This window comes from Gorilla gorilla, chromosome 20, assembly GCF_029281585.2.
Source record: "Gorilla gorilla gorilla isolate KB3781 chromosome 20, NHGRI_mGorGor1-v2.1_pri, whole genome shotgun sequence".
NCBI classification, from domain to species: Eukaryota; Metazoa; Chordata; class Mammalia; order Primates; family Hominidae; genus Gorilla; species Gorilla gorilla.
In genome coordinates this window covers 25219565-25235359 of record NC_073244.2, presented here as the reverse complement: position 1 = coordinate 25235359, position 15795 = coordinate 25219565, and the positions used below count along the sequence as shown (strand labels likewise).

Genomic DNA, 15795 nt, shown 5'->3' with positions numbered 1-15795 from the left:
AGAGATGGGGTTTCACCATGTTAGCCAGGCTGGTCTCGAACTCCTGACCTCAGGTGATCTGCCCGCCTTGGCTTCCCAAAGTGCTGGGATTACAGGTGTGAGCCACCACACCCGGCAATTTACCCAGTTTTGAAGCACTTCAGGAGGAGTGGAGGGCCAGTCAGTCTGATCCATAGTGGGTGGACCTATTTTTTCAGACACTGGTGACTCTGTTTCCCCAAGTGTGAGATGAGAGCGTGGCCATGGAGCCTGCCTTGTTTGGAACTGGAACTCAGGTTTGGCATACAGCAAGCACTCACTCAATCAATCAATCAATGAGCTGAATGCTATGGCTGGATCCTGTAATCCCAATTATGTGGGGAGTATCGCTTGAGGCCGGGAGTTTGAGACTACTAGCCTGCATGACATAGCCAGACCCGGTCTCTAAAAATAAAAATAAAAATAAATTAGCTGGACTTGGTGGTGCACGCTTGTAGTCCCAGCTACATGGGAGACTGAAGCAAGAGGATGCGATACAGCCACACCCCGTCACACACACACATACACACACACAGACGCATACACACAGTGAATGAAAGTGGGGGCAGTACCCCCTGACTCCCTGCCCCACCAGCTCTCTCCACAGACCCCGGGACTCAGTTTCCCCACCATGTCGGATTCAGCCGCGGGCGACTTCGCGGGGCATTCCGGGCGGGGACTTGAACGCAGGGGCCAGCGCCATCTGTTTACCTTGAGGCTGGACGTTGGGCAGGGCTGTGGTGGGCCGTCCCTGGGGCCGGCCGTGCCTTGGGGATAAATAGGCCCCGCGGGCCTCGTGGGCGGTAGAAAACGAGCAGCCACCCAGCTCCCCGCCACCGCCATGGCCCCAGACACCGCCTGCGTTCTTCTGCTCACCCTGGCTGCCCTCGGCGCGTCCGGACAGGGCCAGAGCCCGTTGGGTAAGCCGCGTTAGCACCCGCGCCGTGCCCACGGCCCCACAACGGACTGTAGGACCCGTGAGAGGCCCGGGGTCCAGGCTGTTTGGGGCTCACGGACTGTTCGTAGGGGACGTGCCGGGCGCAGAAAGCAGGTGGCGGGACCGAGACTAGAGGAGCGCAGTGGGGCGTCGGAGGTCCGGGTTCGCTGTGACGGTGGGAGTTGGTGGTGGGATTCCCCGGCGCCATGACGCCTCACCAGGTCCCCTGCCGCCGCAGGCTCAGACCTGGGCCCGCAGATGCTTCGGGAACTGCAGGAAACCAACGCGGCGCTGCAGGACGTGCGGGAGCTGCTGCGGCAGCAGGTGCGGGGCCCGGGTGCGGGGCAGGGAGTGCCAGGAAACGGAAGGGGGTCTCAGTTCCCAGCGAGGAGAGAGGAAGTACCCGAGAAGGTGGAGAGGAGATGGGGAGGGAAGGGGGTCGGCGGGTAGGGAGTCCTTGGCGAAAAGAGGCTGTGGAAAGGGACCCCGGGGTAGAGAGAGGGGAGACCCTAGGGATGAGGAGAGGTTGGGACCCCGCTGATTCCATCCCACCCCTGCAGGTCAGGGAGATCACGTTCCTGAAAAACACGGTGATGGAGTGTGACGCGTGCGGTGAGCGCGGCGGGGCGGTCGGGAGAGAGAAGAGACGGGAGACAGAGACACAGAGACAGAGACAGAGAGCCAGGGAAAGCTGGGGAGGAAAAGAGACGGAAGGAGATGGAGGCTGACGGAGAGGTGGAGAGACGAACGGGAATGGGATGGGGGGTGTAGATACAGAGACAAAAAGAGAGAGAGGCGGTGCGAGAGTTTTGGGGAAGTGAGAGACGCCACGGGGCAGAAAATCGGGACAGAGACTCAGAGAGAGACCGGGGAGACCCTGCGGTCAGAGCGCGCAGCCTCTGGGGCGGGATCGCGGACAGCGCAGGATTTCGGGCCGCCCCGGGGCGGGGGGTGGGGGGGAAGGGGAAGCCTCCAGCCCCCGGGCGTGGCCATGATAGGCTCTGCCCCCGGGCGAGCCACCGATCAGCCCCGCCGCGTCTCCCCCCCCGCCCCGCAGGGATGCAGCAGTCAGTACGCACCGGCCTACCCAGCGTGCGGCCCCTGCTCCACTGCGCGCCCGGCTTCTGCTTCCCCGGCGTGGCCTGCATCCAGACGGAGAGCGGCGCGCGCTGCGGCCCCTGCCCCGCGGGCTTCACGGGCAACGGCTCGCACTGCACCGACGTCAACGAGGTGCGCTAGCCCCGACACTCCACCGCCCTGACGGCTCCCTCTACCGCCCCCCAATCTCTCGCCGCCCGGGAGACCCCTTCCTCCACTGGGAGTGTTCGCCCCGAAGAGCCTCTCACCTCCGGGGGCGCACGGCCAGACTACCTCCTTACCGCGGGGGGACGCCCAACCCAAGGACCATCCCCGTCACCACCCGGGACGCCCGCCCCCACAACCCCCTCCATAGCTAGTGACGCCCGCCCCGACGACTCCCTCACCGCCAGGGGTGGTCCGCCCCAGCTACCCTCCTCGCCGCAGGGGATCGCCAGTCCCAACGACCCTTCCACAGCCAGGGAACGCACGCCCAGACCCCCCCGCCACCGCCGGGCACGCACGCCCCGACGACCCCTGCCCCCCTCTGCTGGGGATGCCCGCCCTCATCCTTCCTCCCCTCGCCCATGAGGGAACAGCTCTCCTCTCCTGTCCCGGTTGCGCCCTTGCCGTCATCAAGGCAAAGTCGTGCCTGACCCCTGCGACAATTGCTTCCATCTCACGTGGCGAAGAGCTCCAAGCACTGGCATATGGCCCTTGAACTTTCCACATCCGAGACACTACGAGGTGCGGCCCCCAGGGCCCAGCTCGAAGCCCTCTGACCCTCTGTGGCCCCTCCTCCCCCAGTGCAACGCCCACCCCTGCTTCCCCCGAGTCCGCTGTATCAACACCAGCCCGGGGTTCCGCTGCGAGGCTTGCCCGCCGGGGTACAGCGGCCCCACCCACGAGGGCGTGGGGCTGGCTTTCGCCAAGGCCAACAAGCAGGTGAGGGGTGTGGGGGCCCCATTTTTGGAGCAGAAGGGAAGAGGGCGTCCATTTTATCAGTAAACTCCTCTTCCAGCCTCCTTCCAGCGGGAGGGGTGGGGAGAGGAGGGGTCCGCTGCGCCAGGGCTGATCAGTTTGGGGCAGGATGGAGGGGAGAGGCAGGATGCGGAGGAAGTGTGGAGGAAGTGTGGAGGAGGTGGGAGGTCCGGGGGTGTCTGCGTGGGGTGGTGACCTCTGAGTTCCCCTCCCCTAGGTTTGCACGGACATCAACGAGTGTGAGACCGGGCAACATAACTGCGTCCCCAACTCCGTGTGCATCAACACCCGGGTAAGGCCCGCTGGGGAGGAAGAAAGGATCGCGGGAGGTGGGGCGAGCGGCGGGCGGCCTGCGCTGACCTCCGGCGGCTCCGGCGCAGGGCTCCTTCCAGTGCGGCCCTTGCCAGCCCGGCTTCGTGGGCGACCAGGCGTCCGGCTGCCAGCGGCGCGCACAGCGCTTCTGCCCCGACGGCTCGCCCAGCGAGTGCCACGAGCATGCAGACTGCGTCCTAGAGCGCGATGGCTCGCGGTCGTGCGTGGTGAGTGCGGGCGGGCTGGGCTTGAGGCGGGGTTGGGGGGCGGCCACTCCAGGGCACCCACTTACACTCTCCCACAGTGTGCCGTCGGCTGGGCCGGCAACGGGATCCTCTGTGGTCGCGACACTGACCTAGACGGCTTCCCGGACGAGAAGCTGCGCTGCCCGGAGCGCCAGTGCCGTAAGGTGGGTGGGGGCGGAGCGGGGCGGGCCCGGGCAGGAGGGAGGGCGGGACTTCATGACCACGCCCCTCACACCTTCTGTGCCCGCCCCCAGGACAACTGCGTGACTGTGCCCAACTCAGGGCAGGAGGATGTGGACCGCGATGGCATCGGAGACGCCTGCGATCCGGATGCCGACGGGGACGGGGTCCCCAATGAAAAGGTAGATCTACGGCTCGGCACGGTGGTTCACTCCTGTAATCCCAGCACTTTGGGAGGCCGAGGCGGGCGGATCACGAGGTCAAGAGATGGAGAGCATCCTGGCCAACATGGTGAAACCCCTCCTCTACTAAAAATACAAAAATTAGCGGGGCGTAGTGGTGCACGCCTGTAATCCCAGCTACTCAGGAGGCTGAGGCAGGAGAATCGCTTGAACCCGGGAGGCGGAGGTTGCAGTGAGCCGAGATCGCGCCACTGCACTCCAGCCTAGCGACAGAGCAAGACTCTGTCTCAAAAAAAAAAAGAAAGAAAGAAAGAAAGAAAGAAAGAAAGAAGGAAAAAGAAAAAGAAAAAAGAAAAGACAGAGCTGTGAGCGGGGCCTAGGGAAGTGGGATGGGGCGTGGCTTGGATGAGGGGCGTGGCCTCCGTGGTCTAGGAGGGGCGAAAGGTTCCTTGCGGAGGAGACGCATCCTCGGAGATTTGGGAATCTGAGGAGTGTGACCTTTGCCTTCTCGACCTGATCTCATCCTTAACCCACCCTGTCATCCAGGACAACTGCCCGCTGGTGCGGAACCCAGACCAGCGCAACACGGACGAGGACAAGTGGGGCGACGCGTGCGACAACTGCCGGTCCCAGAAGAACGACGACCAAAAGGACACAGACCAGGACGGCCGGGGCGATGCGTGCGACGACGACATCGACGGCGACCGTGAGCTCGATGGGGGTTGGGGGCGAGGAGAGGCGGCGGGCACCGAAGGGCGGGATTCGGCTCCGGGGCGGGGCTTGGCTGGTTTTGGAAGCCGGATGGGGTAAGCTGGACTAGGGCGCCCTGGACCAAAGACCATGGTGGGGCGCCAGAAAAATGCAAGCTGGGCTGCAAGGCCAGGAAAAACGCAGGGATATTTGGAAGGGAAGGTGGTCCCTGTGTCAAATGCCGCAGGCAGGAATTAAGAGGACAAGAGATTCGAGCCTGGGGTTTAGGACCTGGGAGGTGACAACTTTACAGATGGGGACATAGGGGCTCAGGGTGGCACACACGGGCACCCAGCTGATCCACCCTGAGAGAGCCCATCCCCCTCACTAGCCTTCCCTTGGATGGGACCATTCAAAGTTCCTGTGGGCCCGACGCGGTGGCTCATGCCTATAATTCCAGAACTTTGGGAAGCTGAGGCAGGTGGATCACGAGGTCAGGAGTTCGAGACCAGACTGACCAACATGGTGAAACTCCGTCTGTACTAAAAATACAAAAATTTGCTGGGCGTGGTGGTGCACACCTGTAATCCCAGCTACTCAGGAGGCTGAGGCAGGAGAATCATTTGAACCCGGGAGGTGGAAGTTGCAGTGAGCCGATATCATGCCACTGCACTCCAGCGTGGGTGACACAATGAGACTGTCTCAAAAAAAAAAAAAAAAAAAAAAAGCTTCCATGAAGTTGGGACTCTGTTCCAGGCCAGCCTCAGGCTGGCCTCATCCTAATGAAGTCATCCTGGCCTGGTCCCAATCTTGGGGCTCTGGTCCCGTGGATTTCTGCAGGGATCCGCAACCAGGCCGACAACTGCCCTAGGGTACCCAACTCAGACCAGAAGGACAGTGATGGCGATGGTATAGGGGATGCCTGTGACAACTGTCCCCAGAAGAGCAACCCGGATCAGGTGAGGGCAGGCCAGACTCCAGCTGGGTAAGCCCTCTGGGTGAACTGCAAGTTGGATTACCCAGCCCACAGCCCAGCTTAGAGCATTTCACACTGCCAGAGAAATGACCTCCCGGTCCGAGCAGCCTGCGGTGGGGGTTTCCTTGGGGTCAGGAGGACCTTGGCTGTGCCGCTGGGTTGGGTGGGAGCCTTTCTGATTTCCTCTGTCTGATTATGGACCCCCGCATGCTGCCCTCCGCAGGCGGATGTGGACCACGACTTTGTGGGAGATGCTTGTGACAGCGATCAAGACCAGTAAGGAGGCCACCTGGGGTGGGCGTCCGGGTAGCCTTTGACAAAACGCTCTGGAGAGCTCATTGTCTCTGGATCCCACCTATCCACTCTAGGGATGGAGACGGACATCAGGACTCTTGGGACAACTGTCCCACGGTGCCTAACAGCGCCCAGGAGGACTCAGACCACGATGGCCAGGGTGATGCCTGCGACGACGACGACGACAATGACGGAGTCCCTGACAGTCGGGACAACTGCCGCCTGGTGCCTAACCCCGGCCAGGAGGACGCGAACAGTACGGCGGGGGCGGGGCCTGCGGTGGGGGCGGGGCCAGTGGGGGCTCCTGGCGCGGGGTCTACGGTGGGCGGGCCCTGACCTTAGCCCACCGAGGGGTCTCCCACCTCTCAGGGGACGGCGTGGGCGACGTGTGCCAGGACGACTTTGATGCAGACAAGGTGGTAGACAAGATCGACGTGTGTCCGGAGAACGCTGAAGTCACGCTCACCGACTTCCGGGCCTTCCAGACAGTCGTGCTGGACCCGGAGGGTGACGCGCAGATTGACCCCAACTGGGTGGTGCTCAACCAGGTGGGAGCGGGGTCCACGTGGGGGGTGATGGGACCCTAGAACCCCCACAGTGAGGCCTATGCTGAGGACGGGGTGCCTAGGGCTGTCACGGCCAGCCTGAGGCCCTCCTTTCTTTGACCCCATCAGGGAAGGGAGATCGTGCAGACAATGAACAGCGACCCAGGCCTGGCTGTGGGTGAGAAGCGGGGAGCAGCGCAATTCTGCACGGAGCGGCCTCAGGGAGAGGGGCCAGAGAAGGGGCAGGCCCGGGCTGAGAATGGGCGGGGCCAGAAGGGGGCTGGCCCGGGCTCAGGAAGGGCGGGGACGGAAGGGCGGGGACAGAGGGGCGGGGTTATATGGGCGGGCCCGGGCTGAGAAGGCGCGGGGCCAGAGGAGGGGCGGGCTCGGGAAGGGCGGGGCCAAGTGAAGCTGGACTCTGGAGGGGCGTGGTCAATGGTAGATGGGGGCGTGGCTGAGTCCGGGCTCTGCGAGTGGGGATGGTGCAGGTCTGCAGGGAGATCGGGACCCAGGGGGCAGGTTTGGATTCTGGGTGCCAGGTTCCGGGGGCTGGGGCTGGCGTTCGGAAAGGCCACTGCTCTCTTTCCATCCCTAGGTTACACTGCCTTCAATGGCGTGGACTTCGAGGGCACGTTCCATGTGAACACGGTCACGGATGACGACTATGCGGGCTTCATCTTTGGCTACCAGGACAGCTCCAGCTTCTACGTGGTCATGTGGAAGCAGATGGAGCAAACGTATTGGCAGGCGAACCCCTTCCGTGCTGTGGCCGAGCCCGGCATCCAACTCAAGGTGCCAGGGCCGTCCGTGCCTGACCTCTGCGGTCCTCATGCCCTCCCATGACCCTCCGTAAAACCCTTTACAGCCCTTAGAGCCCCCCAGCCCCCTAGCCTCATACTATGGACCTCAAAGCTGTCCCAGCCCTCCTCTGGGCTCCCGCAGTCCCCAAATCCTCCCAGTTCCTTGCACAAATTCTCATTCTCAGGGCCCCCCAGTCTTCCTATGGACCCTAAACCCTCTCGCACAGCCCTAAACTTTTCCTTAGTTTCCAAGTCCTTCTGCAGAGCCCCCCATCCTCCCAGACCCTGAATCTGTCCACAGACTCCCAAATCCTCTCATGAACCTGAAGACCACTGCTGCCCCCTGTGACCTATCCCCAAGCTGCCATTTGGCCCCTGAAGAAGGCTTCCTTGTGGGTCTCTCATCCGGATCCCCCTGGTTGCCCACCACCTGCTGCTCCCAACTGTCTCTCCAGGAAGGTGTCTATCGGGGCTCTGGTGGCCCGCGAGATCTCTGACCACCTTTCCTGGGTATTGGCAGGCTGTGAAGTCTTCCACAGGCCCCGGGGAACAGCTGCGGAACGCTCTGTGGCATACAGGAGACACAGAGTCCCAGGTGCGGCTGCTGTGGAAGGACCCGCGAAACGTGGGTTGGAAGGACAAGAAGTCCTACCGTTGGTTCCTGCAGCACCGGCCCCAAGTGGGCTACATCAGGTGGGGACTCCACCCTCTGTGGTGGGCTGGGCTGGGGACACGCAGGCCCAGGTGGGAGTGCCCTGGCCAGGCAGGGGCTCTGTGACCCTGGTCCCCTTATCTGTACAATAGGAAAGATACAGGGCAGTTAGAATGAACCTATGCTGGTCCAGGCGTGGTGGTTCACACCTGTAACCCCATCACTTTGGAAAGCCAAGAGTTGAGCTTGAGCCCAGGAGTTCGAGGCAGCCTGGGTAACATAGTAAGACCCTGTCTCTACAAAAAAGAAAAAAATTAGGCCAGGCGCAGTGGCTCATGCCTGTAATCCCAGTACTTTGGGAGGCCGAGGCGGGTGGATCACCTGAGGTCTGGAGTTTGAGACCAGCCTGGCCAACATGTTGAAACCCCATCTCTACTAAAAATACAAAAATTAGCCAGGTGTGGTGGCGGGGCCCTGTCATCCCGGCTACTCAGGAGGCTGAGGCAGAAGAATTGCTTGAACCCGGGAAGCGGAAGTTGCAGTGAGCGGAGATCATGCCATTGCACTCCAGCATGGGTGACAAGAGTGAGACTCTGTCTCAAAAAAAAAAAAAAAAAATGCCAGGCATGGTGGCACGTGCCCATGGTCCCAGCTACTAGGGAGGCTGAGGTCAGTTGAGTCTGGGAGTTAAGGCAGCAGTAATTGTACCACTGCACTCCAGCCTGGGTGACAGAGCGAGACCCTGGCCAGGACACAGCACACAGTGTCTATCCAGCTAGAAATGGGGCCTCACCCAGTCCCTGTTTCTCAGCCTCCATTCCATGCTGCTAGCAAGCCCAGGTGCTCTGTTTAGCACCAACTATGTCCAGGGCCCTTGATGTCCACCACACCAGGAAACTGAGGCCCAGGGCAGAGGCCTCACTTTTTCCCAGTGCAGCCCAGTCAGCGGTACCCATCTTCCAGGGCTGGCCACTGAAGCTCTGAGAGGGAAGGGTCCGGCCCAGGTCCCCCACGCCTTACCATGTCTGACCCTCAGGGTGCGATTCTATGAGGGCCCTGAGCTGGTGGCCGACAGCAACGTGGTCTTGGACACAACCATGCGGGGTGGCCGCCTGGGGGTCTTCTGCTTCTCCCAGGAGAACATCATCTGGGCCAACCTGCGTTACCGCTGCAATGGTGAGCCGAGGGCCAGTGGGCCATGGGCGGGGAGTCTGCACACAGGCCCTGCCGGCCTTCTCAGCCCTCAGCCGCCTGCCCTCTCCCTGCAGACACCATCCCAGAGGACTATGAGACCCATCAGCTGCGGCGAGCCTAGGGACCAGGGTGAGGACCCGCCGGATGATGGCCACCCTCACTGCAGCTGGATGGGGGCTCTGCACCCAGCCCCAAGGGGTGGCCATCCTGAGGGGGAAGTGAGAAGGGCTCAGAGAGGACAAAATAAAGTGTGTGTGCGGGGAGTGGCGGCTGTGGTTTTTGCTGCATGGAGACAGTAGGGATGGGCCTCTGAGGGAGGGTCGGGCCAGGGAACCCCAAACCAAGGTCTCAGTGCTGCAGCTGCTGCTGAGTGCCAGTGGCCTGCCAGGGACTGTCCAACTGTGATTTGGGATTTGGGGAGGCCCCTGGGTCTGCCTCCACGACCCACCACCTCATGGTCACAGGCCTGGATGCCAGCCATGGAAGAGCTGAGACCCCGATACGGTGTCCGCCCCAGGATTCTGGGGGGCAGGTTCCCAGTTGTCCCAGCTTTGGGGACCCCTTCCCTTGCCTGGTCTGGGGTGTGTGTGTGTGTGTTCGGAAGGGTTGAGGCACCTGCCAGTGCACCTGCCACGCCCATGTGTCACCCCTGAGGGAGGAGGGAGGGGCTCAGAAAAAAGAGGAAGAGCCAGTGACGAAAACGTTGGATTTTTATTACGTTTCATTACAAAGGATGCAAAGGTACAAAGACAAAAGCGGCCCCGCCAGAGGATGGGGCAGGGACGGCCGAGTGTGCCCTGAGCCGCCTGCCCCCGCCTGCTGCGGCCGCCCACAATCATGGGCCACGGGACGTCCGTGGCAGAGTATACATGCTAGGGTTGGGGGAGAGCCAGCCTGGGCACAGAGGAGCACAGGCAGGAACAGGGCTCGGACCGGCGGGTTTGCATATATCAGTGGGGCCACCCAGCCCCTAGGGGACAGTTTCCTACTCAGGGGCACGGCAGGGCCAGTGGACTTTGGCTGCCAAAGCCCTCCCTCCCCAGGCCTACTGGCCAAGGCCATGGCTAAGTCCCCTCCTGGTGGGCAGGAGATCAGAAGTGCTTGATGGCTGGGCTGGGCAAGGGTTGCCCCCAAATTCCAGAACACTTCGAGATGGGGGCCATCCCCCGACCTCAACACATGCCACCTGTCCCTGGCTCCTGGGGGTGGGGTGCTGGCCAGGAGCCCAGAAGGTGGATACAGGCTCTGGAATCATCAGAGCCAGCACCACCCCAAGGCCCAGCCCCTGCCCCCCATCCTGCCCAGGAGGAGCCTGGGGCCCTGAGACCTGCAGGTCTGAGAAAGTGACAAGAGAGAAACTGAGGCTGGGATCATGAGGCACTCACTCCTGCCCCACCCATGCCCTCAGGAACTCCCCAGCACCTAGGCCTGGGGGTACAACTTACTCCACCTCCTGCTCCCAGGGGGAGAATGGTGTCTGTGGCCAGTGGGGGTGGGTGGACACCTGTGCCACATGGAAGAGTATGGGGTGCCTGACCCCTGCCTGGCCACGACCCTGGAAGGCCAAGGGCCACAGGGAACAGGACACTTGGCTCAGGTGGAGCTGACTGGGGAATGTCCCAGGGACCCCCAAATCACATGCCGCAAGAGCCCCCAGGAAATGGAGGCCCCTGGTCCATGGTGAATGGGGGTAGAAAGAGACCCAGGTGTCCATGTAGCCCAGGCAGGCCTCCCAGGGTGAGTGAGGGGCCGAGTCTTGCCCCTGCTCTTAGGCTGTGTAGGGAAGGCTCTGGCGCCCACACGCCCTGGCCCAGGGCACCACATGCGGGTGACGGGCCAGGCCCAGGGGCACATCTGTGCCATCGGCTTTGTGGCCCTTGCTCTGAGAGCCCCTGCGTCCCACCCCCACACGGAGGGCCCCTCGGCCTCTGAGACGGCTCCACTGGGACCCAGTGAAGGTGATGGGAGCTGCTGTTTTCAGGGCAAGGTGACAGAGGACCCCCGAATACCGCTGGACCTTACTCCACCAGCCTCTCCCTGGTCGGAGGGCTCCTTGGAAATACAGAAAACTCAGGAAGCAGGTCGCAGCCTGAGTTTGGAAGGATGTTTGGTTAAAAACCAGCTCAAGGCCCACCTAAGGGAGGCACCAGAGCCCCCTCTAGGGACGGGTCCTGCCAAGGCTGTTCAGGCCTGGGATGCTGGGCAGAAGTGGCTCACACCTGTAGCCCCAGAACTTTGGGAGGCCGAGGAGGGAGGACTGCTTGAGCCCAGGAGTCTGAGACCAGCCTGGGCAACACAGCAAGACCCCATCTCTAAAAAAATAAAATAGAAGCCACCCGGCCTGGCCCCCCATAGGCCTCTGGCAGGCTCCTGTCCCACCTGACTGGGCTCAGGCGAGGTCCCAGCTCACAGCCCCCAAGCCTGACATCCAAGCCCCAGCAGGAGGGATGGATGGACATGGGGGGCCCTCCTGGCTAGGGGTCCTCCCAGGAGCTTGGCCCCCTGAAGAAATCAGGCCAAACACACTGATGCCAACACTCTCCTCCCCAGAGCCGAAAACCCACAAGCAGGGCCCTGATGAGGGCAAAGAACCCTCTTCTCTGGAGGACACAGAGAGAGGCTGAACTTGGGCTACACCCTCTGCCTGCAAGACTTGCCACCCTGGGTAGTGACGTCGGCGAAACAGGAAGGTGGGGACGCCATGCTCTCAGGAGGGAGAGCCCTGGCTGAACTTCACCGTAGGGGACCGACGTACCCAGCAGAGGGTCTGCAGAAGCCATGAGCACATGGGTGCGTGGGGAGAGCAGCCTCTAACCCAGTGTAGACCAAGCATCCGGGCCTGACCAAGGACACAGACGGCGGGTCTATGTACACGCCACAGCCTCCCCACGTGGGCCTGCCCCTCAGGAAGCGGCTCGTCAAATCACAGTATTTTCACATCACAAAGCAAAAGGCTGATTCCCTTAAGCTGTCTTGTTTCAGAAAGTCTTGGCAATTCAAGAATATGTAGTAGTGATATTTAAAAAAACCACACGTACTCACACACAAAAGGCCGTGATACAGACCCCCTGGGAGGCCCGCCCAGGTCCAGGAGGGGCGTGAATCCTTCTGGAACACAGGGACGCCTGGCTGCTGGCTCCTGGCTGGGCCCCGGGGACTCGCGTGGGCCCCACTTTCCCTGGCAAGCTCGGACCTCGGTCCACCAGGTTCTCGTTGGAAAAAGAACTCCATAATGGACCAAGGTCATCACGTTAACACAACGTCACTGTGAATCTGGCTTCAGGATGCTGAAAATGGGCCACGGGCCTGGGATGCTCCGAGGTGGGCATCCCTCCTCTCCTATCTGTCCACACCGAAGACCAGAGGACAAGCAGTGGCGCCCGCCAGAGGTTGGACAGATGGGGAATGAGGTTTCCTAGCGTGGTCCTCAATGCCTTCTTTTGAAAACCGCATCCAGGCGGGTTGCTTGTAATTTTATTAAGGCCATTTTTTTTAAAGTCCTACATACAAGTCTAATGGTAATCAAACTCTCCTATGTACATGTAGTTTTTCTTAAAAAAAAAAAAAAAAAAGTCCCCGCTGTCTGCCCCCAGCCTCCGTCATGGTAAGAGAAAGGGACCTTGACCTGGACAGACCGACAGTGTCCCCCCCGCACCTTGGAACAAGACGGCAGCAGGAGCAACGTGACCAGGGAGCCTTCTCCTAGAAGTGGCCACTTGGCTGCTCAGACACATGCCAAAGGCATTGCCGGGCAAAGAGAGGAAGGGATGGTTGCTAGGATCAAACCCAGCTCTGAGGACAGAAGCCAGGGTGCCCAGGACCCCAGTGAAAGCAGCGGCCATGACACTACAAATAAACGGACTCAGCAGAAGGCGCTGGCCCAGCAGGCAGGGGCGAGCGAGAGCCGCAATGCAGTTTTGGGGGGATCAGAACAGCAGTTCCTATTCCAAGAACAGCAGAAAACAAAGCCAGCCCTGATGCCTCCCTTGCAGGGCCCGTGGTATGGGGAGGGTCCAGGACAGCTCCCAAGTACCCTGTCACCCTGGTCTTGGAGGTGCTCCTGAAACCTGCCGCTAAAACGCACACTGCTGTGTGTCTCCAAGTCCACCTGCCACGACCCTGAGCTGCCAAGAAGGGGCAGCCAGCAGACCATGCTGCCCAAGAGAGGGGGTGTGGGCTAGGAGCCAGAGGATAGGGTGGAGAGAGGATGAAATGCCAGCTCCACCCAGGTTCTCAGAGAGGACCGTGGTCCTCGTCTTGGGGACCCTCGCTCCCTGCCAGTCCCCCACACTCTTGGGGCAGAGAGGTCTCAGCTGCCACTGGTCATGGCATCTTCACACACACACTCTAAGGACTAGCAGGCACCTCTGGGAGAGGCTGGCAGGGCTGGGTCTTCGAGAGACCCTCAATAAAAGCCAAGGCCCCTTCCCGGAAGTCTGTTCTGTGGCCCTGGCAGAGGCACCTCTGCCTACCGTGAGCTCCTGACAAGGCCCTGCCCAGCCTGACCAGCCCTTTTGTTTTGAGATAACTTGGGGTGAAACCCAAAAGCCGGACTCACTGCTTAGACTCAGGTGGGTGGCGGGCTGCTTTGGGGCGCATGGCCTCCATTTCCAGTTAGCTTAAAAAATAGGTAAAGTTGGATTTCTGAAATAAAAACATGCTCTCAGGCAAGTGTTGGCTTAAAAGATTAAGCGACTCATCTACAACCAAAATGTAACTAGAAACTAAAAGGAAAAAAAAACCACAATGAAACTTCCCTGGCCACCTCTGCCTGTACCTTAAATTAACAGCATCTATGACAGGACCGGTGACCACAGTGCAGGACAGGAGGGGCCACGGATTGTAAAGCCCCAAGTGGTAACCCCTGCCTCCGCGTCCGACCCCTCACGGGGCCTTCCGGTCACTTCCCGGCAAAGGCGGCCACCGATGGGCCTGCCTGGGGTGACGCAGGGCTTCGAGGGGATGGAGACAGGGCGAGGAGGGTCGTGGGGGGGTCCGACGCCCTGCATGCTCTGTCCACTTTGCACCTGCCCCGGTGGACGCCAGGGCTCTGTGTGTGCTCAGAAATATAAAAGACAGCCGTCAAAATAGTGTTTATTTCACTTTGCGTCTGCCCCGCGCTCTGGCGCCTCCTCCCTGGGGCGGCGTGGGGCTCACTCTCTACCTGACCACGGGCTGGGGATGGCGGATGGGTTGGGGGACCGGGAACCAAGGAAGGCAGTGAGAGCTGGACAAACAGTCGGAAAATGCGCCACGGCCCACAGCCCTGGCGGACCATGCGCGCCCCTCCCCTGAGCCTGCCCGCCACGCCGGGAGCTGACACTTCCCGCATCTTACAGGGGACGGCTCAGGCCCCGGGGCTGGGGGCGAGGGAGCCAGTGCAGGGAGGGTCTGCAGGGGCGGGAGGCTCACGGCCTCCGATCCCAGCCCAGCCCTGGGCGGGCGGGTGGGTGGACGGCCCGGCTCGCGGCCTCGCGATTGGGCTTCGCGGGAGGTGGACAACCGGGGGCGGGCTGGCGGGGGGCGCTTGGCGGCATTGCAAGCTCAGAATCACAAGCTCGGCCGTTGGCGAGGGACGGAGCGCGGCCGTCCCCGGGCTGGGGAGGCGCCGTCGGGACGGCTGAGCGGCAGGGTGCCGGCGTGCCCGCTCACAGGCGGTCCATCCGGAAGGTGTCCTCGGTGGCTGGGTCGGCCAGAACCATGTCGGGGTCGTTGAGCATGTGCAGTCCGTCGAGGGTCAGGGGGTCGATCTTGAGTTCGTCCAGGGGAAACTGGCTGTCGGAGTCGAAGCTGACGTCGCCGACCCCGGCCAGAGAGCTGGTCAGTTCTTTAGAGAGGCTGGGGGGGGACTCTCCTGTCACTGGGGAATGGGGTGGGGACAAAAGGCACTGCTTAGCCCTGGCTCCATCGCTCGCATCCATGTGTCGGACCAGGCGTGCCCGCCGGGTGACTCTGTCCCCTGGGTATGCTGGCAATGTCTGGGGACATTCCAGCTGTCATGACTGGGGGAGGGGCCAGCACATGAGATGCTGCTCAGCACCCTACAGTGCCTGGACCCCAGAGACCAGTCTGGCCCCAGATGTCAGCTCCAGATGTCAGGAGCACCAAGGAGAAGCCTCGGGCCAAGGGCTGTGTCACTGACGCACGTCAGCGTGACCTGGCGGGAGCAGGGACCTCCCCGGCTCCCTCAGCCATGAGGGCTGCTCGGCACGAGTCACTGAGAAGCAGGCTGGAGTGACTGTGGGGACCCAGCTGCTGCTAGGGCTGGAGGGAATCCTCAGTTCCCCCACAAAGACCCAGGTTCAAACCTAGGCTTCCACCTACACTCAGGTTCCAGGTCTGAGAAATGGGGTTGAAAGGCCCTGTCTTTCTGGGCTCTTGAGGCCATTGCGGGGGTCAGATTCTGATTCTTCTCCTGAGTCTGAGGCTGGCGCGTCCACCCTTGAATTTCTCGTCAACTGCTGCCTACACCCGCGGGGTGGGAAGGAGGTGCTGGATTCTGCACTCAGAGCCCAGGCCACAGTGGGGGGGCACTAAATACGGACACTTCCAGCCTGGAAGAGGCCAGTGAGGACTGCCAGGGGGCGCATCACCCTCAATCCAGCAGCCCTGACTCATAAGGGAATCATCTTCTTCAGCAGGGAGACAGAGTCTGGGTTCTGTGCTAGATGGAGCCGGGTCTTCCTGATATGTGCCATGCAGGACGGGGCTG

General features: G+C 61.6%; 2 protein-coding genes across 15 annotated transcripts in view; one reads left to right on the top strand and one right to left on the bottom strand.

The window, feature by feature from the left end:
- The first annotated feature begins 713 nt into the window (after positions 1–713).
- On the top strand, positions 714–9346 carry COMP (cartilage oligomeric matrix protein). The gene is made up of 19 exons (XM_055372211.1): positions 714–938; positions 1194–1279; positions 1516–1567; positions 2013–2185; positions 2840–2977; positions 3231–3305; positions 3394–3552; positions 3630–3734; positions 3825–3932; positions 4479–4638; positions 5463–5581; positions 5822–5874; positions 5967–6148; positions 6262–6440; positions 6567–6615; positions 7033–7229; positions 7758–7930; positions 8926–9065; positions 9158–9346. The coding sequence occupies exons 1-19, from the start codon at positions 860–862 to the stop codon at positions 9202–9204; spliced, it is 2274 nt and encodes a 757-aa protein (XP_055228186.1). The 5' UTR covers positions 714–859; the 3' UTR covers positions 9205–9346.
- A 4815-nt stretch (positions 9347–14161) lies between these two features.
- The window catches only part of CRTC1 (CREB regulated transcription coactivator 1), a 94801-nt gene continuing 93167 nt past the window's right edge, over positions 14162–15795 (bottom strand). For all 14 annotated transcript variants that reach the window (XM_055372207.2, XM_055372199.2, XM_055372208.2 and 11 more), the window contains one exon: positions 14162–14943. In XM_055372207.2, the coding sequence (XP_055228182.1) occupies positions 14732–14943 (212 nt within the window). In that variant the 3' untranslated portion in view covers positions 14162–14731. The remainder of the gene's footprint in view (positions 14944–15795) is intronic.